The 26,827-nt window shown below is 47.3% G+C and overlaps 1 protein-coding gene across 4 annotated transcripts in view; it reads right to left on the bottom strand.

Annotated features, from left to right (window-relative positions):
* PLEKHG4 (pleckstrin homology and RhoGEF domain containing G4) overlaps nt 1-26,827 on the bottom strand; it is an 89,993-nt gene that overhangs the window by 57,050 nt on the left and 6,116 nt on the right. For 3 of the 4 annotated variants that reach the window (XM_057413886.1, XM_057413885.1, XM_057413883.1), the window contains exons 2-4: nt 15,805-16,002; nt 7,799-9,953; nt 1,931-2,146 (exon numbers count right to left, since the gene is read on the bottom strand). In XM_057413886.1, the coding sequence (XP_057269869.1) occupies nt 1,931-2,146; nt 7,799-9,953; nt 15,805-16,002 (2,569 nt within the window). The remainder of the gene's footprint in view (nt 1-1,930; nt 2,147-7,798; nt 9,954-15,804; nt 16,003-26,827) is intronic. The other variant, XM_057413887.1, reaches the window with a different exon arrangement.

A 26,827-nucleotide genomic window follows, 5' to 3' on the forward strand; every position in this document is an offset into this window, starting at 1 on the left:
TATAGGAGCCTGGGAATTGCCTGGCCAGGGCAAAAAAGCAACCACTAGGGCTAGGCTCCCAAGAGTGGCATAACCAGATGATCGAAGAGCAGCATACAGAATTGAAACTCCTGGAAGGAAGATTTATTCCCAACCCCATAAGCTACTAGATAATTAATTAGCTCTTATTCACTATACCTTATAGAAGTTATCCCTTCTAATGTAATTAATGTATCATTATTAAGGTCTAACAGAAAGCATTTAACCAAGTGGTGAGGGCATTCCCTCAGGACTTACCTACTGAAACCCAAGGAGACACACGAGATCAAAGATGTCACTCAAATCTAATACTGCTTCTACAGAAAACATGATTCCTCCCTTAGAAGTGATGTCAAACCCAAACCTTGTGTCTTAAATGCACCTCAAGGATACGTATCTTCATCCCATACTCAGACGCATTTGCCATGTTTAAGAGCTATACATTTCTGGTAGGACTCTATGACAAAGGAAACAACTAGAACATTGGCTCACAGTCAGGCTTCTTCAACAGCACAGACTATGAGCTTCTCTGACAGACCCCTCTCAAACCCTGTGATTTTTTGGCTGTTGTACACAGTATGAGAACATCCAACCTGCTCAGCAGACCAGAAGATTAGAAATCCTCCTTTCCAGTTGTAACAATTTACCTCCCAAGGCAAAGTTACATGTTTGAGTGTACCACAGCTTTGCCCTGCAGTTGGTTTCTCATTCACTTTTTTCTGGAAGACTGGACAAATCTTATTTCCCTTCCTCCTTCCCTGCACAGAGGTGTTTTCACCTCATTCTCAATCATCTTACGAAACGTCTGCAAGTGTTCAAGGGCAGGCTGGACAGGGCTTGGAACAACCTGGTCGAGTTGAAGGTGTCCCTGTCTGTAGCAGGGGGCTGGAACTGAATGAGCTTTAAGGTCCTTTCCAACCCAAACCATTCTAGGATTTTAAGATAAACAACTTCCCAATCTCTTGCCATAAGACATCCAATTCAATTACACAATGGCTGTCACCCTTCCTTGCCCCACCTCCAAAATTCATCACTTCCTTTTATAACAGAGGCAGCAGAACACCCCAAACTACTTCAGGGGCATCATCCGAAGTACACACAGGTAAAAAGCACTTTCTTAGTCTGGCTAGTCATCCCCTCTCCTTTACACACCCTAGGTCAAAGCTGGTCTTGCAGCTACAGTACTGAGCAGGACATCATACAATCAGGTACAGGTTGGAAGGGAGCTCCCATATCACATGTAAACACTGAATAATGTTTGACCTAAAAATGATCTCAGCAATACAATTCTGGGAAGTCCTCTTTTGATAGCTAGTTTTGTCATCTGATACTCAGCTTTGCTATCATTCATCCCACATGTTGCTTCAGCCACACCTCACTGGGATATGCCAACACTATGTGTCATGAAATCAAATGTTTTCCAAAAATCTATTATATCTAGGCAGCTACATTTAATCAAACAAACTTCTAATTACCAAGAATAAAACTGGTTTTACAAGAGCACTGTCAAATGGCATCTTCCATCCTTTAAGTATCTCCCAAGTGAATCAAGGTCCTACTGTTTCGACCAGGTCTGATGTCAGGTCCACCAGCCTATCATTAGCTGCACCTTCACTCTTCTCTTTGAACTACTCGGATGAGCCCACACATACGGCATTTCTGACTCACAGGTGCTTGGTTTACATTTTCAGAGTCCTGGGAGCAAGTTAATATGACTCTCGTGAGAGGGAAGTTCTACTTCCTGTCCTTCCCATCCAGAAATTTTACATAATTCAAGAAGTGTTGGTCCTGGAGAGGTCTGGGATGAAAGAAATGGAACTGGCACTAGTCTGCAGCGCTGCCAGGAGAGGCTTATCTCCTTTGCCCTCCTACAAATCACACTTACCGGGCATATTCTGGCTCAGCTACTCACCAGGCAGGTAGGCAACCCCACTCCTGAGCACTTCTGGGTTCACATCCTTGGCTATGGTAGGTGCAGACCGACTACCCCAGGCAGCCCCAGGAGCTGGGGATGTCGGAGGAGTAATGGCTTTTGAGTTTTCCTCCAGGGGACTGACTTGACTCACTGGTTTCAACACATCTGCACCAGTTGCTTCTTTTCTAGTCTCTGCCCCTTCAGACACCATCCCTGTAAGACAAGCAGCAGTCAGAAGCTGAGCAGAGCTCCACCCAGAAGGTCCCAGGTGAGTACCAGACTGAGGAGGAATTCCTCCACCCCTAACACCCTCCAGTCCTCACGCTGGTAGCAGGCATGTTCCAAACTGGTTCTAAAACATTAATACCACTGTAATTCTACTAAGAAAACCCACCCAAAACAAAACAAAAAACCAAACCAAAACAAAAACAAAATCCCAAACAAAAAATTAAAAAAAAAAAACACCACACAATCATCCCCCCCAAACAAACAAACAAATCCTTAAAAAAACCAAACAAACAAACAAAAAAACCCACCAACCACAAAACCCAAAAAACAACTGCGAAGTTTGCAAGGTACAAAACCTCAATTCAGATCAGGATTACTGTAGTCCAAGTGATTTTTAAAGGTAAGATATCAAGCAGTACATGTCCGCTCACAGCCTGAACGTCTGGCACAGCACAAGTCCCTGGCCAATATCCAGCAGCTTGAGCACAGTACAGTGATAAACCAGTTTCTGACAGGGCGAGCTGCTCCAGAGCAGAATTACTCCCCCAGCACCACTTTGATTAATTCCTGAAAATATGAAGTCAAATGGAGGCTGACAAGTCAACTGAAAATGAGCCAAAGAGACCTTGTTGCTGCTTGTCCAGACGTTAATTAATAGTCACTGTGAAAGTCAGGAACTTACTTTAAAACCCTGAAGAACAGGATGATTACACTAATCAGCTCTGTCTGAGAACTGGAGAAAATGCTGCCTTTGCCCAATACCTCAGCTGTAAAGTACAAGTTATAAGAATCAGTTAATTCTGAAATTAAATACCTAAGCAACTACATGGAAGCTAAGGCCAGGCTGGACGGGGCTTGGAGCAACCTGGTCTAGTGGAAGGTGTCCCTGACCGTGGCAGGGGGTTGGAACTGGATGGGCTATAAGGTCCCTTCCAACACAAACCATTCTTGGATTCCATGATACTAATGCTAGTTTTATCAAGTTTCAATTTTCTTGTAAAAGTAGTTCGAGAAAAGAAAAAAAAAAACCTACTACCTACTGTGTAAGTAGTATTCTCCATGTCTCAACACCATAGGGGTTAGAAGTCAAAAATACATCTTCAACAATACATACATCTTCTACACTATGTCTTTAGCACCTTAAGTACTCTGCTACACTATCCCACTGCATGCCAGAAAGACAGACTAAAGAAAAGGCTGTACTTCACTGCAAACCCCCATACTTCAATATCCAACAACAAAAATCAACCTTTCCTTAGGAAAATAAAAGAATGGCATATTTATTTGCTTGCTGTGAAGTCAGACGTTTTAATTGCTATTTAAAATTGACTTCAACCATCCTACCTTCCTGCTACATCAACAATGCTGACACTTGACTCAGTTTATTTACTAACAGATTCCAATACTTCATTAAAGAGCAGGACCAGGAACAAAGCAGTCCTTGAAGTGGCTTTTGATACAAGTTTTAGCAATGAAGATTTACAGGTTGAGACTCAGGCCCAGCTGCTTTCAAAATTGCTAAAGTGGGTAAGAGAAATGCCCTGAGCAGCGTGGCTCACTGTGCAAAATTATCTGGCAGCAGGGGGAAACTAGTAGGGGCTCCAGAGCATTGCACCATTGAGGCCATGGTGGAGCCACTGCTCATTACTTTTTGGTAACACCCCTCTTGAAGGAGCATTGCTGGGACCCAGGTTGGCATCTGCTGCATCTGGCCATGTAAACTGCTGTGATGGCTTCAGGGCTCTGCAAGGTTTTGGCATGTAGCAGAGCTCAGTTCTGTTCCTAGCACTACCTCAGCCTTCACCTTCCGGCAATGCAAGAGGTCAATCACTTTGGACAACACTGCTAGATCTTCCTGAAGCAGTATTTCAGGGGAGCACCAATCTCCTGTAAATGGGGTATCTTGAATTTCACAGGGTCACATATGTTGTGCCCCAAAGGTTTCACGTAAAAGACTGACAGACTTTCTAGGAGAACATAGTCATCTTCTCAAGGTGCTTTAAGCCTGGCAATAAACAGAACCACCTAGTCTGTGGTAAAGGAATTTGCAGTAAATGCAGAAAGCCTGCAAAGAAGACCAGAAGATCATGTTTAAAGACAAGAAATGGAACATACTGAAGATACCACTAGGGTAAGAAAAAGACACAAATGTACATGGCAGCCCTGCCTTGGATATCTCTGGAATAAGCAGCTTCCAAAACTAGATGAGAGAAGCACAGTCCTGGTGCTGGGGCTTTTCAGTCCAAGAGAAACCGCACTGGAAGCCTCCAGACTATGCCCATCTTACCCAAACCTCTTCCCCAAGCTTCTCAGGCTCAGTTCAGCTCTGCAGACACCACCGCTCTCCATACAGACCCCAGAACACTGTTATTTGGAGTGCGGAGTGGAGGCACTTACTAAAGTGGAAATTGTAGAATGTGGAGGATTACATCAAAAAGCAAACTGGGAGCTGGGACATTTGAATTTGCCATGTTTGCAGGTTCCTCCTTTCCCCGAGGTTAAGGAAGTGGTAGAGGAGGATTTGCTTGTGTGAATTTCAAAGAGACATTAGCATTTTTCCTGTCAACTGCGCTGGTACCAGTATCATCTATGCTAACATCATGTGGTAACAGGGAGCAGGAATGGAACGCCCCAGCAGGTGCTGCTGAATATGCCCCAGTGTGGCTTTTCAACCAATTCCTTGCTATCAAGATACTTTCCACCCCCAAAATATAGGGATTCTTTCCAGAGCTGCAAAGTTTCAAAACTCACTTTCACTTCAGGCTAGTCATTAGAAGAAAACAGCAGTTACATTCTCTGTGAATGGAAGCAGTGCGAATTTTAAGACAACTCAAAACAACTCCCATTTGACACAAAATCTTTCTAGGTTATAGACCATATTTGTGCAGAAAATGAGGAAATGGGAGGCAGGAGGAAGAGGAGAGATTTAAGGGACAAGGAAAAACCTGCAGACACAGTAAACTCAATGCCCCATTATGTGTATTTTGACATAATCTAGTGTCTGCTGTAACAACCAAGCTCCTCCACCTCACACAGAGCAAATCATACATCTGCCCCCTATTGCTGAGGTAAGAACTGCAGCTCCCAACTGACCCAGTAAAGCTTAAGCCTTGTTGTTATCTACAGTTTAGGCAAAATACCCAGTTTCCAATCATAGCAAGAAAATGACCCCACCAAGACACAGTTACGGAGAATTTTAACTTGTGTAGACACTGACTCGAAGAGAAAAAGTCCATTTGCAGGACTTTGCTCCATAATTTTATCTCTGAATTATCTTATTATTCTATCTCTGAGGGTTTAATGGGACTAGATAATGGGATGGCCTGTTTGAATGTCAAAGCAATCAAATGGATTAAGTTTATTATAGTCCCAGCTATAGTGTTTAAGAAATACTCATGGCACAGCTGCTCCTGTGCCTTAAAGAGGGGTCGGTTTGGGGGTTTTCCTGGTGATTTGTTTCTTTGGGTTTATAAACTCTGAGATAACAGGTTTTTTTTTTTAACTGCTAATGCCAAATTTTAACACCTGCAGAACTGAGCCACCAATGTCACTTATTTCAGCCAAATCCCTGGAAACATTTAAATTGTCTTTCATTAAGAACAAACTCCACACACACCCCAGAGAGGTCCATTGCCACGACTCATCCTGTGGAACAGGAAGAACATCACACTTACTGTCTCACACACCAGCTGGACCTGGCTTATTTTAGACAGAGGAGATGGGAACACAGAACAAGCAAGCAGCCACTGGAATCATGAGAAGACTCTCTGTGCACCCAGCACTCAACACAGCCCAGCTTTTTGGGGTCCAGTCCTTCAGAAAAACAAAATCAAGCTGGGTTCAGCTTGGCCAGGAGAATGGATATCAACAGTGTTGTTCTTTACTGACACACAGCCCCAGGTGACATCATCCCCTAAAGACAGACAGAAGTGGACTTCTCTTTTTCTGCTTATGGTGGTAGATCCTCAGAGGGACATATACTTCAGAAAAAGAAACTTCTGAGCTTCACAGAAGAGAAATGCTTGTCACTCCAGAAGTATCATAGAATCCCAGACTGGTTTGGGTTGGAAGGGACCTTCCAATTGCCTGCCACAGACAGGGATACCTTCCACTAGGCCAGGTTGCTCCAAGCCCCATCCAACCTGGCCTTGAACACTGCCAGGGATGGGGCAGCCACAGCTTCTCTGGGAAACCTGTGCCAGCACCTCAGCACCCTCACAGGGAACAACTTTTTCCTAAGATCTCATCTTCATCTCCTCTCTGCCAGGTTAAAGCCATTCCCCCTTGAACTGTAAGAAGTCCCTCTCTTGTAGGCCCCCTTAAGGTATTGGGAGGCTGAAGTATCAGAAATACCTGGCAACTGTGGGTTTGCCTAATTATGGAATTAAAATATTCTGATGCAGGTGTTAATGAAATTTCATTTTAATCAACAGTCACTTCAGTTCCATTAGGAAGTCACAGTAAGGCACTGGGTAAAATCTGACTTTCCGATGCTTGAGAAAGCAGCTGCATTTGCAGCCACATGGAGCAGTGCTGCAGCACTGATACAGGCTCTTATCCACAGTTTAGGACCAACACAAGCACTACACTGGCAGCCTCCCCCAAGCCAACCAGCTCTTGACCTGTTCCTCCACAGACACAGTTTAGCAATGTAGACCTGTACCTCCAACCCTCTCAATAGTCCTCACTCCAATATCCCAATCCAGGTAATCCTCCTAGCCAGGGGTCTCAGAGAATGAGAGCTGCTGAACTGGAATGGCATGTTCCACCGCCCCCGCCACACACCGGCTCCTCCATGTGATCTGCATATCTACAGCTTGCCAGACTCAGCAGAGCCAACATTACATCCATGTGGTTACAAGTTGCCTGCCTACGGCTTGCTGCAAAAAGCAGAGACACCTAGGCTGCCTCTTTGATTCCTTCAGAAGGAACACAGGTCCCGCACAGGAGCCTTGGCTTGAACATACTGTCTGAGTTGAAGTTAGATACTTAATTTCTCTGTGCTCTCCCACTGGAGTTAAAGAGCTCCTAGTTGAAACATAACCAAGCTGAAGAAAACATGCTGGAGGGGAAGGGTGAGAAGAAGGAGGAACTCTTCAATCTGCAGTTTGCTTCTTAAATCAGTTACCAGCACACACATTTGCTGATCTTCAGGTCATGTTTACACAACTAGTATTTTCCTTTGGTATCCAACACTGCTTTATCTTGCCACAACCACCTTTCTAAAGTCAGTTTTCAACTATGAAAGATCTGTATGGTTAAGACATTCTTTTCTCACACATCCCTATTGCATCCATGCATCCTCATGCATCCTCATGCCTCCAGGACACGCACACGGTGTAACGGGTGGATGTCACCAGCAATCAGATTAACTGAAAAAAGTCTCTTACACTGGAACTTTGTTCTGTACCAATGTAAATTTGTAAAGAACTACTGAACAAAACTTCTACATAAACCCACCTGGGAATAGAAAACTAATTTCAAACCACAAAAATTACAACTTCATCACCTTCCTCTACTTTGTGCTATTAGCCCAAAGCCTCCCAGCAGACACACTTGTGAGCAGTGCCTCTTGAAGACTTTGCTTTCTACCCATGTTATCAAACAGATAAACACACTTGCACCCAATTGCTGTACCTTCAGGACGTGATGCCCCAGAAGCTGCCTCTTGGTGGGAGTGCAGAATGGTGCACTTCATATGCCCCTTGGGTCCTGCTGGAAGTGGTCCGACCTCCTGTTCCTTTTCAATGGATTCCAGTGTTTTTAAGGGTAGAGTTGACTTTTCCCCACAGGAAAAACTTTCTTGGTTCTCGTCTCCTTCCTGCAAGTCCTGTACTGTGACGTGCTCTGGGTTCAGCACAAAGTTCTCTTCACTTTTACAGCTATGGCTTTCTACTTGTGTTTGTGGTTCCTCACACCCCTCTCGAGACCTCTGAGTTCTGGATTGACCTGAGCCTTCTGCTTCTGCATCAGGGCCCATCAAAGCGTCACTGCCATTTAATTGTGCTGCCATTTGATCACTCTCTGCTGACAGAGCAGCTTGGAGTAGTGTGACTTCTTCAGCTTCCTTATGCCAACAAGTAGAGACCTTTTGCTCTTCACCACGTGAGAAGAGCCCACCTGTAGGAGCTTCATCAGAACAGTGACTTTGACTAGTCTGACTCCCGTTTGCAGTCAATATTTGTTCAGCCTCTTTGACTTCCTTTGGACTGTCCTGTCTTTCCAGCTCAAATTCATCTACTTCTCTTTGGTTCTGTTCTGGAGGGTTTAATGGAGAACTAAAGTTTGCTTCCTGATCACTGAAGCAAGCACCAACAACTTCTGCATCTGCTGTGCTCCCTGAAGGACAGCCTCCCTCCACACCCACATCTGAACCCTCAGGTGTGACAAGCAATGTAGTGGCCTGGGCTGCTGCAACACTTTCACTTCCACTCTGGCAAAAAATATCAGAACCTTTCTTCAATGTGCAGTGTGGTCCCAAAGACCCTGAGACAGAGACAGGAGAGGCACAGATCTGTGCCACCTCATCCTGCCCCTCAGTCAGTGGTTCTCCATGTGCGCCTACCATCATCTCCACAGCAGCAGTAGCATCTACAATTGTTTCTGGGCTCTGCTCTGATATTTCAACACCAGCATTTCCACTAGGACCATCACTTTCTCTTCCCATGTTTCCAGGAGCATCAGGCATTTGTGCTTTGCAGCAGACACTGTCTCCAGCATACACATCACTGTAGCTGCAGAGTGAGTATCTCAAATCGACTGAGTGTTCACTGCAGATTTCCTGCTCTGCAGATGAATCTTCTGCACTGCAGACAGGAGATTCAGCCCCAGGAAAGCTATTCCCCATGTTTCTAGGGCCACCTGGTATCAGCTGACATTCTGGAGAGACCTCTCCACTTGCCACCAGTTTGCTGCTTTCCAAGGGAATTACATTTTTGAGAGCTTCTGCAGAAGAGATTCTCAGGGTGTCTGTTTGACAGTGCTCCTTCTGCATAAGCGCTGACTGAATTACGTTCTTGCAGTAGGTACTGTCTTGAATGACGATGAACCTGCCCTTGCCCTTAGATGCATTCACTCTTGTTCTGGGTAGAGTTAGAGAATTTAAAGCTAGTGACTGCGCTAAAGAGCCTGCTTGTGGCCCAAACCTGGGCAGTGAAACTTCCGTCAGCTCAATGTACTCCCCTTCAAGGTCACTTTTCAAGTTCTCTTGAGACACAGGACTTGTACAGACACCATTGACAAGAGCTTCACTTAACTGGGGAGCCGTGCTGCTGATGACCAGGTTGTCTTGAATTGGACTTTCTTCCTGCAGATACTGAGATCCTAGGCCTGGTGAACTGCACTCAGCATGGTCCATGGGGAGGCACAAAACTGAACATTCCTCTGTAATTTCTGGAGAGATGATACTGTTTTCAATTATTTTTGGTTTATTTATAAATTCAGGATTAACCACTTTATCCCAGGGGACACGAAATATTTTATCATCAGTGGTTAGTAAACAATTTTCCAGTGCTATACCCATCCGCTCTCCATTGAAAGTACTTAACCATTCCAGAGTAAAAATAGAGGTATAGGAAACTTCTGGAATCACGACTTCCTCTACATTATGCTTGTCCTTTGCCAAACATTTCAATACAATACGTGGAGACTTCTTCAGATAGGGAACCACCTGCAGGTAGAAGTCACCAGGCTTCAAGATTTGCCAGTCAATGGAAGCCAGCTGGACTACAATCTTCTCATGGATACAGAGGGGCCAGCCCTCGTGGCGAAACAGCAAGCCACAGTACTGAACCTACGGAGAAAAGAGAGAATTTCAGTATCAAGAACAGCTCAAGCTTTTGGACAAGAGATATCAATGATTCTCTTTCACAGCTGTAGCAATACAACAGTTGAATTTAGGGTCTTTGGTCACTAGTGTAGGGGAATTCTCCACTCTGAGGTCTTCTCTTTAAAAAGCAGAAACAAGAAAAGCTACCAATGCAAGTCAGCACCGTTTCAGAATCTGAAGAAGAATCAATGGGCTGCCAGAAGTTTCAGCCCTGTTTTAAAGATGAGTCAGGACAGACAGGCAGAGGTCTAAGCCCCAGAGCCCCAGCATAATCAGGAGTTCTCACCTCCAAGAGCCAAAGGCAGGAGACTCTGTCTCTGCCTCATTTGTGATTCATTTGGGCCAACTGGACTGACCAGGAAAGAGAAAATCCACACCATACAGCATCCCTAACCAAGTGCCATTACAGAAACACAGGCAAAGAGCAGTCTGCTTACAATGCATGGACAAAACCCATTGTCCACAACTAAAGACCACCCACAGCCTTAACAGAGGTGGCAAATAACACCCATCAATTCCAGAACATCCACAGTGAGCTCTAGGTTGCACCAGGTACACTCAACACAGAGCTGCCAGATGAAGCCCATAGACTGCAGAAACCTCACTGCACAGGATGCCATTAGTCAGTCTGGCACCATGAGATGTCTTTCCCCTGGTGAAGCAGTGGTGGGTCTTCCACTACCTTCCAGCAGATTAATGAAAAGCTTTGCTGATGAAGGACTGCAGAATGGAAGTGCCAAGTTCTGTCTGAGGACTTCTTTTTATTCCCTCATGTGCTCCGCTGGAGTGTGCAGCATGTTCCACCTAATTTTTGCGAAGCCAAATTAAAGAGCATGGAGCCAGGTAAAACACATCACCCCTCTTGTGCTATCAAGAGCCTACATGAGATGCACGGACCAAGTTACACAGGATACAGCAGCAAGGGATGGCCAGCATACCAGCAAACAGAAGGATACTGCAGAGCAAGACAAAGCAGGAGAAAGGAGGCAGCAAGTGAGGAAAGCACAGCAAAACCAGAAAGAAGGCAGCAATCCCTTCACATACAAGGGATTTCCTCCTTCCAAAAACATAGCAGCACGCAGGACAAGTCTCACACAAATCCCAATCAAGTAGAATCAAGTTTTGTGGCTGAACAGACTTGACTCAATTATTTACAGCTTTATGATAATTCAAAAAAAAATAAAATCACTGCTTTGAACTTGATTCTGATTGGGTAAAGTAAGATTTCAATTAAGCCATGACATAATCATGAAACTCATGGTTTAATTTCATCTTTCTCTGTCCATGACAAGGGCTTAAACAGGATTCACCTGTACCAGATGCAATTCTTAAATTAGAAAGCTGTCATCTGAAAGCCCAAAGACATTGGCAGCATCAGACTTCAGCCATTTTATCTTGTTTTTCTTACATGGCCAAATGGAAGTCCTGACAGACAGAGCAATCAATAAAAATACAATTGAAGAATTGACAAATGTGGAAAAAAACCCAAACCTTTAAATAAAATATTTTGCTATATAGCAGAGAAACCATAGAACTGGAAGGAACCTCCTGGGTCCTCATGCACCTTGAAACAACAAGTAATGGCATCAAGTAATCTCTTTCCTATATTCATCAAGGTTTACTTTCCTCAGCCCAGCCAGGTTTTTAATCCTCACTGCACCTGCTGCAAAGTACCTCAGAGGTTTAGAAGCCCAAATCATCCTTCTGATTCAATTACTGCTCCTCCTCAACCCAGGAGCTTATTCTCTGGATGTGTTCCCACTGCTTAAAATCATTAAGCAATGTCACAACACCTTAGTCCATCTCCCTTGATCATCTCTTCAGCCTGCCTGAAGTGCCTCCCTAGTGATACCTTTTCCTTTGTTCCACTTTTCCATCATGCAAAATATTGGCAAGCACCATGTACAACAGGACCAACACTTCCCAGCTGTGCTAGAAGCACCTCTTAAAGCCAATATCCCACATGTCCTCCAGTCATGCCCCTACAGTAACCCCATCACCTGCTCACTGTTTCCAAACTGATGAATGCCAGTTCCCATCAGAAATCCTGCCTATTGCTTTGTGGAGATAGGCACAGGCTGGCCCTCCAAGTCTACTGTTATAAAAACTAAAGTACAAAGTTTTAGGGCTCCTCTTGTGTAATACAATTATCTCCTCCTCCTCCTCCTCTAGGTCATTGCCCATGTCTCCCAAACAGGTTTAATCCCAAATACCTGTTGTATGCGCACTCTTACTTTTCATGCCAAGTTTATGGGTGAGGAGTAATGTGTGTCTCATGACTCCTGCCTCCAACTCAGTTTGCAGTGCAGCACAAACACCCTCCCTTTCATCCATTTGTTACCCATCTTGCAATACTTGCATAAACCTCCATCCCTTTGGCACAATAATTCATTTTCCATACGACTCTGTAATAAATCCTTTATGGAAGGGATGAGACAATGAAACTTTTCTCTCTGGAGAGAGATGATTTATGGAAAAGGCCAGTCTTGCATTACCTCACACATGAAAAACATTATCCAGTTTTTAATGGGTCAGTTAATTCAGTCCTTGCTCAGTACATGTTACCTGCTCAGTTTGTTCTCTATATTTTGTTACTAGTCCTGATTTAACAGATTCAATAAAAGTCCCTGTTACCAGACATTCAGCATTACGTGGTAACTCCCTCCATGTTCCAGGATTCTAGCCCTCACTTTTCTCTGATACAGTCAAATCCATATCCATTTCTTTCACGGCAGTTTTATTTCTGTTCACTCGGTGCAACTGCCTTACTGTTGTGCCTTCATATTGTACCACTACTAAACTGAGTCTTACTTCAGTTATCATTCGTTTGAAGGATGATATTAATACTTTTTATATTCTAACCTTGAACTCAGAGCAAACCCACCTCCCTTTCTTTTCTCTTTCTATTAACTTAAGAGCTTAAAAGCGCTATAACATAACTCACAGTTGCTTATGCTTCCTCAAAGGCACGGGGAGCTAAGCTATGCAGTCTTACACTCTTAGCTTTCTGATCTCTAAGACACAGATGCCTCTACCAGCTAGTTCCTTTCTTACACAGCACAGTTAAATTCAGCAAACCAAGACTGCCTCTTGCAGCACAGAGTTAAATTATTATAAATAGCTTATACGACTGAAAAGTGAGATACACAATCAGGAATAGCATGAACATAAAGCTTAATTTCATCTGCACCCACCTGACATGGAGTTTCTGTTAAAACCTGGATGCAGAGTAAACTATTTGGGGGCCATTCATACATCAAGAAATCCAAAACCCCACCTCACCACCTAGATGACCTGCCTGCCTACTGACTGACAAGCAGAAGAAATCTCAGCAATAAGATCACGAAACCCAAACTGCAAAATGCACTGAAGTTCCTGGAAAATGCCACAAAGCCACAGTCTAAACTGCAGCAAGAGCCAGAGTAACATCCAAACAAGAGTTCAAGTCCTTCAACAGCCTAAACATTTGAGAGCTTCAGAATGTTGGAAGTGAAGCACTCTCATGCTGCTCCTGCTCCATAAAGCACCTTCAAAGGGAAGATTATGTGAAGAGGCTTATTTCAGTTGTTTAAACATTTCACTTTGAGGCTCAAGTATTTGCTCTTCTCATGTCCAGTCACTCCTGAGCCAAACCAGGCTCGTCAGAGACGTGCCAGGAACACAGTCTACACCCAGTGGCTGCAGCCAGGAATAAAGCTGCCTCTGAGGAAAGAGCTGGCACTAGTGACAAAGATGGCACAAATATGGCAGCTCCTGGAGCTACAGGGCTAGCTAGACTGGAACAGACCAACAGACTTAGCTCAGGATGTCATCTGAAGGCCAGGGCAAAACCTGGTTTCTTACTCTGTGCTAAGCAGAGATAGAGTCCTTGGCACACCCCTCTCCAGCCTCTGCAGACCACATGCAGGCTATTGATTTTAATATGCCCAGCTGAAGCCTGTGAACTTGTCTAATACTTCATGAAGCCACTTACAGCAGACAAAACTCTTAAAGAACAACTAACAAGAAATAGTCCTTTGTTTTAAGACAGTGAAGACAAAATAAGGTGCACATAGTGGAGGTTTAGGAAAGACAAGGGGTCCACAACAAATGAAAGAACTTTCAGCAATAAAAATTCAAACAAGCAGACTTCTAAATAAAATATGGAATTGCCTAGACCCACCACTAAAGACAGTACAAGGTTCCTAGAGCTTCCTTTGCTCTCCCTGTATTGCCAGTCTGAAAGTACAAAATCATGAGTTAAGGCCAGAAAGGGTCACAAGGAAGGACAGAAGGTTCAAGGCACCCAGCTGTGCTCTTTGAGAGGCCTGTGCCGGCACTCTGCCTCTTGTTGCCCACTCTCCAGGTAATTTCACAACTCAGCAAAACCCCCCATACTTAATGCTGAGCCCTTACTGGAGGTGGCTGCCCCAACACCCCCACCAGCCCCAAATCTTGCGGCTACTGGGCAGGTCCTGAGGTTTCCCCCATTCCTGGGCCTGAGACAGGAGGGTGGCTCCAAGGATAGCTCCTGTCCCACCTCCTCAAGCAGTGTTGCTTGTGTAGGACAGCCCCACCATATTGGTTTCCCTCTTCAAAAGACCATCACCTCAGCCACCACCAGACCCCTTGCTTCTATATCCCCTGGGCCCATGCTCCAGTCCAGAGCATGAGGGGTGGCCACCAGCACACTGAATTCCTCCAGGGACCCCAGAGCTCACCACCCTCACATCTCTCCCACCTCAAGCCCCATACCTCCTGCTCCAACAGCCCCTAGGCCACCATATATATAAAGGCAGCACCACGCTCCCATTGGCTGCTGCAGGCTCTGCTGTGCTCCCACTGGCTGCCAGGCAGCACAAGGCCTGCCCTACCACCACACCCCTGTCCCCAAGGGTAGCCATGGCCTGTGGTGGGCCCATGGCCCCATCAGCCTCAAACCGGTGCCCAGGGGACAGCCCCAGCACTGACACCCATCCTGAGGGTCAGAGGGTGACAACAGCAGGACAAACACTGCACCACAGCACCTGCAGGGTGACCAGCTCCCAGTGCTTGTTACATGGAGCTATCCTGTGCTATGAGTGTTTCCTCCCCCAGCATTTCCCCTTGAGTCAATGAGTATTTTATATTTTTCCTCCTCTCAGAAGTCTCTTGCCTTCCACAATGAAGATTTCTATCAAAAGCCTGGCCACACACACTGCTGAGGTTCAGAGACAAAAAGGATAGAACAAATCTGAGTTTTCGGTTGTTGGGTTTTTTCATGCAGATTTTGAGCCAAGTTTATGATGGAGGCATTTGACTCATCGTTTCTAACATTTCAGACTCCCAACAGTAACACACGTTAATCTTGGACTCGTTCTGGCAGTAAATGTAATGCAACTCCTTGGGGCTATGGAGCATTGCGACCGTTCCAGCAACCATCAAAGCGGAGATGGAGTTCTGGGAAAAACATTGACTGGCAGCATTTTGCCCCACACATCCTCCTGCCAGCAGCAGGAGTCCAACAGCTTCATCCACAGGGCCAGGCAATTTCTGGGGCTAGAAGCCACCTGAGTTAGCCATATCCAGCAAATGCTTCGCTAAACCTCTTTCTCTGAATCCCTTAAGCCTTCTGTTTGGAGTTCCCAGTTACCAAAGGCAAGGGCGCTGCTCCACATCTGATCTCTGCACGGTTAAGTTTCAACTGCAGTTTCTCAACTGTTTCCTAATTGCCTGCCCTCCCACCTGGGCTGCTGTACACATGTGAGTGCTTTTTGCTAGCCGCTTTACATACAAGAGCAGAAAGCTCACTCTCCAAGAAAGCCTTTGCAGGCCTCAGAGAGCATGATGTACTCACACAGGCATCCTGCTGAATGCACTGCAGGATGTGCTTGGCTGGAATCAGGAAGTCTATGAGGTAGCGTAGTCCATCCCCACAGTACGTCTTCTCCACCACATCAAAAACTTGGCACAGAACAGTGGCTGCGGTAGCCTCAAACGGAGGGTAGAGTGCCGATAACGTACTCTGAATGCAGCCGTCCAGCGACTCCGAGTCCTGCCATGAGAGAAAACGTTAGCGGTACCACAGCATGGGTACCCTGGCGAGACCTACACCCAGCAGCACAGCCACCTCCAAGGGCAGGAGGAGAGAAGATCAGCAGGAGCAAACCGCTGTCCTTGCTCGCTCCTTTCGGCATCTGGCGACCCCAGGTAAACACAGCACAGCTCTCCTGCGAGGCGAGCACAGCGCTCGCTGCGCACAGCAGCGAGGTTTCCCAGCTTTTGCTTACGCAGCAAGTCCTTCTCCTGCCTGTGTTGGGTGGGGCGGCTGTTAAACCATTCCTGCAGCACGTGAGTGCGTGCAAGCGAGACACAGTTTCATGGGGTGGATGGACAGACCTGCGGCACTGCAGTTCCTATACGTGGGGCTTGGGCACATTAAAGCCCAGTGCTACGCTCCTCAGTGGGCTAAGGGGAGTTGGGCTGAAGTTCCTCAGCCTGCTGTGCTCTGGAGTCCTGCACAGGATAAGCTGTTTGGTACTGGGGGAAAGCACTCTGCAATCCAATTCCTTGTTATTAAAAGCTGTTTGCCTCTCATGAAAGGCCCACTCTGGGAGCCAGGAGTTTTCTGCAGGGATAGATGCCTCACAAGAGGAGCGTGTGAATACGGCTGCCTTTGGTGCCTGAGCATGTGCATCCATCCATACATAAGATGCCTGTTTCCTGCCTGAGAATCAGAGACGGCTTCCCTACTTTCACCTTCATTCAGGAAAGCCTGCCAGCCAGAGCTTGCCCACGGTGTCAGGAGCAATTACAGTGCTAGAGGCCAAATTGTGATCTATTGCATGAATGTAGATAAAGAGAGCTTGCCAAGAAGTAATAGTAAACAAAATAAATCTGTACACATCTGGAGAGAGGCTCAGGATCCCGCCTTTCCTCTCTGTTTTGGAGGGGACCTCTCTGGTTAACTCAGAGCCAGTGGGAGTGAGTTTTGCTACAAAACCAAATGAAAGTTTACTCAGGTGTCTGGCCAGATCCTCATCTGATCCAAATCCACCTCCCTCTACCAGAGACAAGAGAGAATTTCAGTTGCTGGCCCAGAAGCTCTGCAGAAGAGGAACAGCTGGATGGACATGCCTGAAAACACACCTCAGTCACACAGCAAGATCAGGGTAGAAAGTTAAAGCAGCGCCAGAGCAGCTTACACAGCCACTGGGGAACCCGCAGGATGGAGGGATAGGGAGAAAGCAAACCATTTCGCTTCTTGCACTCCAAGGGAGCACATGACCATCACTCCAGATACCCTCATTGGTTTGAGAAGACACAGCAGTCTCACAGCAAGCTTGAACTGACCTGCAGCCAGATGCTCTTCACACAAGCCTTCCCACCTCTCACAGAATAATGATCTTTAAATTCCTTCTTTAGAGGCTTGGGTGCTTCAAGCACAACATGAACTCCCTGTACTGTTGTAAAGCCTTCTTGCAGGAGAGCCTGTGAGAGTGGTGAGGTGCTGGCACAGGTTGCCCAGAGAAGCTGTGGCTGCCCTATCCCTGGCAGTGTTCAAGGCCAGGTTGGACTGGGCTTGAAGCAACCTGGCCTAGTGGAAGGTGTCCCTGCCTGTGGCAGGGGTTGGAACTGTATGAGCTTTGAGGTCCCTTCCCACCCAAACCAGGAGATTCTGGGATTCTGTAATTGCACAGGAGAGGTGAGGACACTCAGGCAATGCCCTGTGTGCACACTTCCAAGCATTGAATGCTAGGGTTGAGCATTCAACCCAAATCACAAGTGGAAGGAGAAGGCTGTTGTAAACAAGCTTTCCAGAAAACAATTTAAACCCTCAACTTTTATTCCATTACTTGAAACGAAAAGCTGGGAAGTTCCATCTTTACAGGAACAGGTCTTCAGAGAAAATCCTCCATTAGATATCATGGAGGTCAAGAGAAAACTGCCAAGAGCTGACAGCCTGCTCTGTGCAGGAGCCTGCAGCTTCTGCACAGTTCTGGTCAAGACCTCTCTACACAGGGTACAAGGGGATAAATCAGCACAGTTCTGCAGAGAAAGCAGAGGACAGAACTGTAGGATGAGTTGTACAGACCCACGAAGACAACCCAAGTAAGAAATGTTCCTTTTACATGGTATCCTGCACCTGCTAAAAAAAGGCATGGAGGGAGTTGTAGGCTACGGAAAGGGGTACCCAGCCTAACACAATGCCTCTCACAATTAGACATTACCTAATATTGCTAAATCTTGACACCACATACTGAACATTACACATGGTTCCTCGTGGAATGACAGAGAAGATGTGCACACCCAGCTAAAGGCAAATGCAGCTTCAGTGACCTCTCCTGAACCAACCTGTCCCAGCAAGTGCCTGTGGCCTTGCAGGCAAAACTGGCCTTCCCCCAGGTGCTCTCCCACCCAGTACCAGCCACCACAGTGCGCCCAGCATTACCACAGCAGTGTTACTGCTGGTAGCATCTGACAACAACCCGCTCTAACCCTTCGCATTCCACAGGTATCAGTCAAAACAAGCTTTGGTTGGTTCTGTGCCATCGTTGCCCCTGCACCCTGCTGAGCAAAATGCTTTCAGATATTACACCCCTCCCCCACACACCCGCCCCCCCCCCCCCAAAAAAAAAAAAGTTTATTATTGCAAATAAAACAAAGAAGTAAAAATATTTAAACATGAGTCAGTGCATTGCTCAAAGGCTCTCACACCATTCCTGCTGCCTTAGCAAAGCCTTTACAGGACAATTATTAACACTGGCACCAAATCAAAAAGCCTTTATATGGTTAAAATAAACCAAGTCCTAGATTGTCCTTCCTTTAGTAAAATGCAGGATAACCATAGCCTGCAGCCATTGCTGAGTTCAGCGCTAACAGTGCACACTGCTGAAAAGGCTTTATCTCTCTCTGCCGAGATCATACCACGAAGCTACAATAGCTGTGCAGGCTTTAATGGGACAGAGAGGTTTTAACCCCTACCATTTGGTAGAAAGCAGAGATATTTTTTTCCACCATTCTCTGCTAATTAAAAAAAAAAAAAAAAAAGCCCCAAACAGGGAGCAAATTCCCAGTCCCATCACACTGATGTGGCTGTACCACCAGCATTCTTGGGCAGCTATAGAATGCAGCCTCCATGTGCTGCAAATGAACAAGGAGGAAACACCAGGAGCAGATCCACCTCCCATCATGGACTCATGAAACCAACTCAGACCCAGGGATGGGGCTGCGCATTTGTACTAATTAACTTTTCAGACTGCAGAGTGGCCTGAGGAAAGGGCCACAAGGGCTGCAAGAGGCCCCAGGGTCCTGCTGTTCAATGCTGGAATGCAGATGGCTAGGCTCACAACATCTCATCTGCACACATTGCCTACTACCACACACGTGGTTTGGAGGCTCAAGGAACTCACATGAACCAGCCTGCAGCAGCCCAGGCCACAGAGATGCTGTGAGGGCTGGGGCAGCTCTGCTCTGGAGACAGGCTGAGAGAGCTGGGCTGGTTCAGCCTGGAGAAGAGAAGGCTCCTTAAGGGGAGACCTTAGAGCAGCTCCAGTGCCTAAAGGGGCTACAAGAAACCTGGAGAGGGGCTTTGGACAAGGGCCTGTAGGGACAGGACAAGGGGGAATGGCTTTAACCTGACAGAGGGGAAATCAAGATGAGCTCTTAGGCAGAAGTTCTTCCCTGTGTGGGTGCTGAGGCCCTGGCACTGGTTGCCCAGAGAAGCTGTGGCTGCCCCATCCCTGGCAGTGTTCAAGGCCAGGTTGGATGGGGCTTGGAGCAATCTGGTCTAGTGGAAGGTGTCCCTGTCTGTGCCAGGGGATTGGAAGTGAATGAGCTTTAAGCTCCCTTCCAACCCAAACCAGGCTGTATTCCATGATTCCAGAGGCTGATACACCTGGAGTCTACAGACAATCCTACTTACAAACCTTTACTTCAAGCAGATGATTCAACCCCCAACAGGCATGAGGAGAAGCCTCTGTGACCCAGGATGAGGTGAGTACCTAGAGAGGAGGAGGACAAGCTAAAACCAGCAAGGATCCAAGGAGAGGGTACTCCTGCCTTGGCACTCTTCCCCTTACAGCCACAGTGACCCCCAAGAGCTGACAGAGCCCAGCACAGGATCCTCCTTGGAGAAAGCACCCTCCTGTAAGGACTGAAAATTCCAGGCTTCCTTGCCTCCCAACAGGATTGCCACATTCCCCTCATGGGAGAGACCCTTGTTTCCTTCTCAGGCACTCAGCACAAGCACTAACAGGAGTGCTTTCCAAGCAAGCCAGAGAGCATCTCCCAAGCAGAAGGCACCTTGGGACTCAAATGCTTCTTTGTCAGCAGCACAGGGGGACTTACGAACTCCAGCTCACTGCCACCACTCACCACATGTTCACCACACCTCCCAATAGAGAAAAACACTTTTAAAATAACTCCTCTATAAATCAAGGCGCTAAATAAAGCCCAGGTTAAGGTCATGTCCGGCCATGCCAGCTTTCACTGCTGCTCAGCCGGGAGCCAGCTATGGAGCATGGGGAGGGAAGAGGAAAGTGGCACGTGGGGACAGGGATGGGCTCAGTGGGCAGAGCGGTGGTGGAAAGCAGTCAGCATGATCCTGCCTGGAGAGCAAGAGAGAGCCCAGTAGGGCCTGGGTCTGAAGAGGGGCAGAAAAGAGTGGGGCAGGGTGGGCTGCCCTCCCCGCCCTGCACACAACAGGAGCCACAGGGCCAGTGAAGTGAGTAGAGCGATAAAGACCTGTGGCAAAGTTATGCTGCTCAGCCCCAAGATCCAATCTCCCCTTCACAAACTGCAGCAAGACCCAGAAGCCAGGGAGAGGTGAGGTTACAAGTGCCTGTGCAGAAGACCCCAAGCCAGAACTAATAATAAGGAAGAAGAACTTGGGATCTGCTAGAATCCTGCTCAGAGGACAAATTTCTCTCTCCTGGTGCAAGCAGCCACTGTGGGATGGGAGAGGAGCTTGCCAATAGGTACCTGGAGTAACCAGTAGCTTCTTGGGCTTTTCTAGGTGCAGTTTTCTGCCTCTCTTTGTGCGCACAGAGAACTACATAGCAGCTCCAGCCACTGGGAACTCCTGCTGTACTGCATTTCTTTCTGACTCAGGATTCAGCTTCTTCCTCTTTGAGACCTGCTGCTCGCCAATTAAGTTTGAACCACGGGGAGCTTCTTATGGGTTTGGAGAACAAGAAATCAGTCTGTCTGGTGAGCAGAGAGAAGATCCCCAGAACCACACACCTTGAATGGCATCGGAATTCCTGCACCCTCCCAGCGAGGGCCCAGGACACTAACCCAAATGGCTCTGGACAATGCAGGCTGGTGTGGGGAAGGGCTGCAACACTGCTAGACCCTCTAGGCCCATGAACCTTGGCAGCATTTTCCATACAACTCACCCAAGCACCTCGCTAGGAAGTTAGCATCTTGCTGAAGAATTTCATTTCTCAAACGCTGAGTCTTGGTCAAGAACATGAAGAAGTGCAGATCTTTCCTGCTGACAGCCCAGATGCTGTCTGGAGAATCCTAAAAAGCATCATCTGTCTGGAAACTCCTAAAAAGCATCAGTACGGTGAGATCAAACAAACTGTTTGACTAACCCATGACTTATGGCTCCTTTCTTGCAGGCTGGACTGGCCCATATAACACCCTGAGGATTCCACCTTGCAGCAGAAATTCAGCATAAGGATCTGCAGCTCTCCTCTGAGAAACCCAGACCTCCAATGAGCAGCCAAAGAATGAAACTCCACATCCCAACATGCCCCAGTTAAACCCAGCACTTGCTGCAGCTTGGCAGGGCGAGATGCATAGCTGGGCAGTGGAGCAGAGCAAGCAGTGCCCATGGTACAGCCAGCTCTGAGTCACGGTGCAGCAGGAGCTTGGACAGGAGCTCGGACAGGAGCTCCCACTGCTTCACCCTCCTTGTGCCAGTGGCCCGCAGCCTGGCCACATCCTGCACGCACCCACCTTCTTTCCCTTGCCCAGGTACCAACACACACTGTGAATGCAGAATAGAGGAAAGGAGAGCCCTCAGAGGCGAGGGGAAGAGATAACCCAACCCTTCCACACTCCAGAACTGGAAAGTAGAAACAGCAGTAAGGCTGGGAGGAGGTAGTGGCAGCTCGTGGACCCCAGCCAGCTCTGTGATGGGGCAGAACGAGCAGGGCCAGGAGAGCTGGTCGTTCTGCCAGCAAAGGCTGCCGTGCCATGCCACTTGGCTGGGGCTGCTCAGCTCTCAGCTGACATGAGAAACCTCATTTCCAGTAAAAACAGATCTCAGGTCTTTCCATGAAGCCCTTCCACTTCTGACACAAACCTGAAAACCAAACCACTTTGCCTTTAAAAACGAGACATTTTGCCGTTCAAAAAGGTTTTTGGCTAAAAACAAGGTTTGTTTTTCTGACAAAATATGAGATTTCCCACTCCATTTCTGTAGGGAGGAGAACCGGCCCGGGCCCGCTTCCGGAGCCTCTCTAATCGCAGCGGCAATGAGTTCAAAAGAGGAAAATCTTCCCAGAGCAAGAGCCAGCTCCCCCCTCTGCAGCTTGCTCCAGGGAGCCTGGGAGGGGGGCGCCTCCCTTCGGCACCCTGCCTGCCTCTGGGTGTTTGAGCTACAACAACGCGCTATTCAGTGGTGCAGCTACCAGAGGTCAGCATTCCCACTGCTTTAATTACACCACCTTCCTGTGAGATAACCAGAAACAGCTCTACATGCTCTTTGGGCGATTGTTTTTTGCTTTTCAGGGAGAAAAGCACAACACCCTGTTCCACTGGGGAGGAAAGTGTCTGCAGGCTCACCCAGACTAGCTTTGCTAATGGCCTGTACCTCTGAAAAAGCAAGGTGCCTTCTGCATACCCCCATGGGATCCCCTGCACAATCCCCATGGGAGCAGGACAGCTCCGGAACATGAGGATAAACCAGCTCCTACGGCCTTGCAGGGAGTGGAGTTCCACAGACTGAGCTGGAGAATCGTTTCCAGATGCCTCCCTGTGCTCCCCCAGCCCTTCTGCGGGTTGCAGCAGCCAAAGCAGCTCCTACTGGGCAGCACGCAGGATTAACATTCCAGGCACTGCAGGAAAATACGCACTTGGAAGCGATTAACTCATGATCTCTCATTTAATTAAACAAAGGGAAAAATTATGTATTTGCTTTCTAGCTCTGAGGTCCCGCTTCTGCATATGCTGTAGGTCAGGGCATGCTCAGCCAGGAAAAGGCAGGCCCAAAGCTGGACAATCCCCCTGCCAGCCCAGGGCTGGTTTGGTTTCACTCACAGGGGATTTTGAGGGATCCCAAATTGCTCTGAAAGCAAAGCATGACTTCCTGTGAACCTCGAGCTTTGGAGCTAGTGGGCAGCTACCCCCGTCCTTATACTGGAGCAAGAGGGAGTGAACAGTAGATGGCAGAGGTAACAGGAACATCCCTGGCTCTGTACCACACTTCAGTGACCCACGGAGATTAGTGTATGGCAACGCAACCAACACCAGTCGCCTGCACCTGCCCCACAGCCCAAGATGCCTGCAGCCCTGCAGGATGTTTATATAGATCTGATACAGCTACAGAAGAGGCAAACCTGCTCTTAATGTACCCAAACACCAGTATTCATCCTTGTCAAAGTCATATCCTGCTGCAGTACTTCAGGAAGGAAAGCCTGTGCCTGGAGAAGCAGAGCTTGCCCCAGCCCTTCCCAAGGGAAGCTGAAGGCAGCTTACTCTCTGCTGTTGACCATCTCCAGATCTACCTGGGGCATAAGCATGACCAAACACTACTCCCAAAAACATGGTATCATGTGCCTTCAGACACAGCACCTCTTCCCACCAGAGCTCTCTATTCAAGTTACCACTCGCTACCCTTTCCTTTAGGTTTTCCTACTCCAGCTTCTCTAGAGCAGGGCCTGCGACTTTGTCTGTGCAACACCCAATACCCCAGAAAAGTTGCTGACAACTGCTGAACAGATTTAACACTGACCCACAATCCAAGAGAGTCATCATACAGACAGAGAGGAGCAGAACAGGGAGACAGAGATAAGCCCTTCCTCACAGGGACGTGACCTGCTTACACACCTGAGCTCTCAATGAACTGAACAGGAGGTAGGTCTTACCTGAGCAACAAACAAGCCCTGCTGCCAAAGACCTGTGACCTTCTATTAGCAACAGATCCAGGAGATGATACAGGTATTTAAAGGGAAGCTGAGAGAACAGAGCAGAGCCCTGTCCTTAAACAGACATCTTCCAGCTGAAATGAGGGCTTGCGAGTAGATGCAAAGAGCTGTGTGGAAAACAACACCCTACAGCTGGAGACCAGCTTATTTTGGTTTAGGTTAATCATGGGATTAATCTGAAAAAACTGTCTAAACACAGGGGGTATTTAAGTATCGTTGGCATAGACCTAACCATGAAATTAATTAATGAAGTTGTACTCTGTGTGATGCAAAGCTTTGGGTGCTTCTAGAATACCCTTTCCAGTGCCAGGCATGCTGGAAGAGCATGAGCACATGGTAGCTGTGGTTTCACAGCCCAGGATCAGGCACACATGGCCTTTCACCTCCTCCAGATCTTCCAGGGCTCTTCACTCTCACCACCAGACTTCAAGGGCTGCCCTGGCTTGGGCACCAAGAGCCTGGCCATGGCACCATATGCCATGGTCCAGACAAGGAGCTCCCTGTTCCAAGTGTCACGTTCCTACAAGAGGCTTGGACAAGGCTTGCTAAGTCCAGATATCACAGGCAGAACCTAAATTCTCCCAGGCCACCTCTACACAAGTCACAGAATCACAGAATGGTTTGGGTTGGAAAGATCATCTAATTCCAACACCTTCCTCCAAGTCCTGTCCAACCTGGCCTTGAACACTACCAGAGATGGGGCAGCCACAGCTTCCCTGGGCAACCTGTGCCAGGGCCTCACCACCCTTACAGGGAAGAACTTCTTCCTTGTATCCAACCTAAATCTCCTCCCCTGTTTAAGTTTGAACCCATTACCCCTTGTGCCATCACTACAGACCCCGATGAAGAGTCCTGGGACATTACAGCAGGCTCCCTTTCTTTACAGGGCTCTTCTTGCAAAAGCACTAAAAACCCTTTCTCTCTGCTATGCAACAGAAGAAACTGCTTAAGCTTATTCACCTTATTATTAGTTACAGTAGCTGCTCCAGCCTCAACATCAGGTATTGGCAAACCAACTTGCACAGTAGCACTTTGTACCCTTTCCCGTTTGTGCCTTATGGTGCTCCAGGCAGAGGAAAGGCTTGCTTATACCAGCTGGCTGCAAAATACTCTGCGTAAGTTCTTAGCCAAACAGGTCAGCTCGTTTTAACACCTTTTAGTCAGAGGCATTAGGCCATAGACAACACCTTGTGTTCAGACACCCATCTGGGGGTATCTTACAACAGATGGGAAGCCTCCTGTGCTCAGAGACAAAACAATCATCTTTCAGCAGGGCAACTGACAAGTGCCAGAAATGATCTTCACAGGGTCAGCATTTACATTATTACTTACATTCCAGCTTTGCATGCATTCTGAGCTCATGTTTAGATTTCACCCCTTCCTCTAGCAAGGTGAATGAGCTGCTGGGCAGACTCCCACAGGGCCTGGTAGATTCTCCATGTCTTGCAACATCCATAATTCAGAGTGGATGCCACTAAGAAAAGGTCGTGTTTGAGTTACAGAGCTCCCAGACTCAACGTGGGAGCTAGGTAGTACTCCACAGTCCCAGTATCTGTTAACAGATGAGCCATAGTTTGTTTTGGCTTTAAACAGGTTGTATTAACACTTGTTCATGAAATGCAAGTTCTGCTATACCAATGGGGAACAGAAACTGTGAGGCTGTGAGGATGGATCAGCCAGAAGGACAGAGCAAGCTATGCCAGTTCAGTCCTGGGCCTCCACAAAAAGTATCAGTCTTTGCCCCACAGGAAGAAGTGCTCCTGGTGAAAAAGACCCAGATTTGCTCCAAGACTCTCCAAGGTCACTCGGGAACAGCCACACGTGTGGTTAAGCTCTCCTACTTCTGAGCAGCCAAGAACAGGACAGAGTCAGATGAACACATTTCCCCTGTTATTTGGATACAGCCCTAAAAGCATGTCTCCAGGAAAGCCAAGTAAATCAGCCATAAATTCACTGCATTGCTTTTAGTAAAGTCCTGAGTTAGAAAGGAGTAAACACAAGCTTTTAAAGCTACTCCCTCTATAGCTTGCTTTTTTTCCAAACAGAAAACAGTCTCACTTGTCCCATTATTTCCATACATATCAAAGGAGGGCAGAGATTTAGCTAGCAATTTCTAAAAGATCTTTGTGCACAGAAGGGATGTATGCCAAAACGTGGGTGGTTATAAGCGCAAACACAAAGGAGAATACATCCACAGGCATTTTCCCCTTGATCCATTAACGGGCCTGCATACCAGCCTCCTGAGCATACAAGAAGGACCTTGTTCAAAAGGTAAATGTATTCAGAAAGATGACAACAGATGGCGAATAATCCACATCCTTTAACCACGTTTGAGGCTCAGCAGAGCCAGGTTTTTATTGGGAGGCTCCAAGACTGAACAGGCAGCCTCAGGGAAGGTATCATCCTGAAGGAACCTGCTCAGGAAGCCTCGCCACTCCTGCCAACGCTGCCACACCTAATGCAGGCTGCAAAGCTCTAGGTGGACACCTAGCTCAGATCACCAACTCCTGCAGCCTTGCTTCTCTGCACCACACAAACCACCACTGTGCCCCACTGGGGGTGACCAGAAGCCCCACGGAGGCTCTGCTCTGCTGCATGCACCAATGTCCAGGAGGAGCACATGGAAGTCTTCATCTGGTCCCTGCTGCACTTCATAGACTGGTTTGGGTTAAAACTCGTCTAGTTACAACCCCCTTGCTCTTCAGGTGAGCCATTTGACTC

The sequence above is a fragment of the Pezoporus wallicus genome, unplaced genomic scaffold (assembly GCF_028554395.1).
Source record: "Pezoporus wallicus isolate ANWC-B61680 ecotype Strahan unplaced genomic scaffold, APGP_CSIRO_Pwel_v1 contig_6364, whole genome shotgun sequence".
NCBI classification, from domain to species: Eukaryota; Metazoa; Chordata; class Aves; order Psittaciformes; family Psittacidae; genus Pezoporus; species Pezoporus wallicus.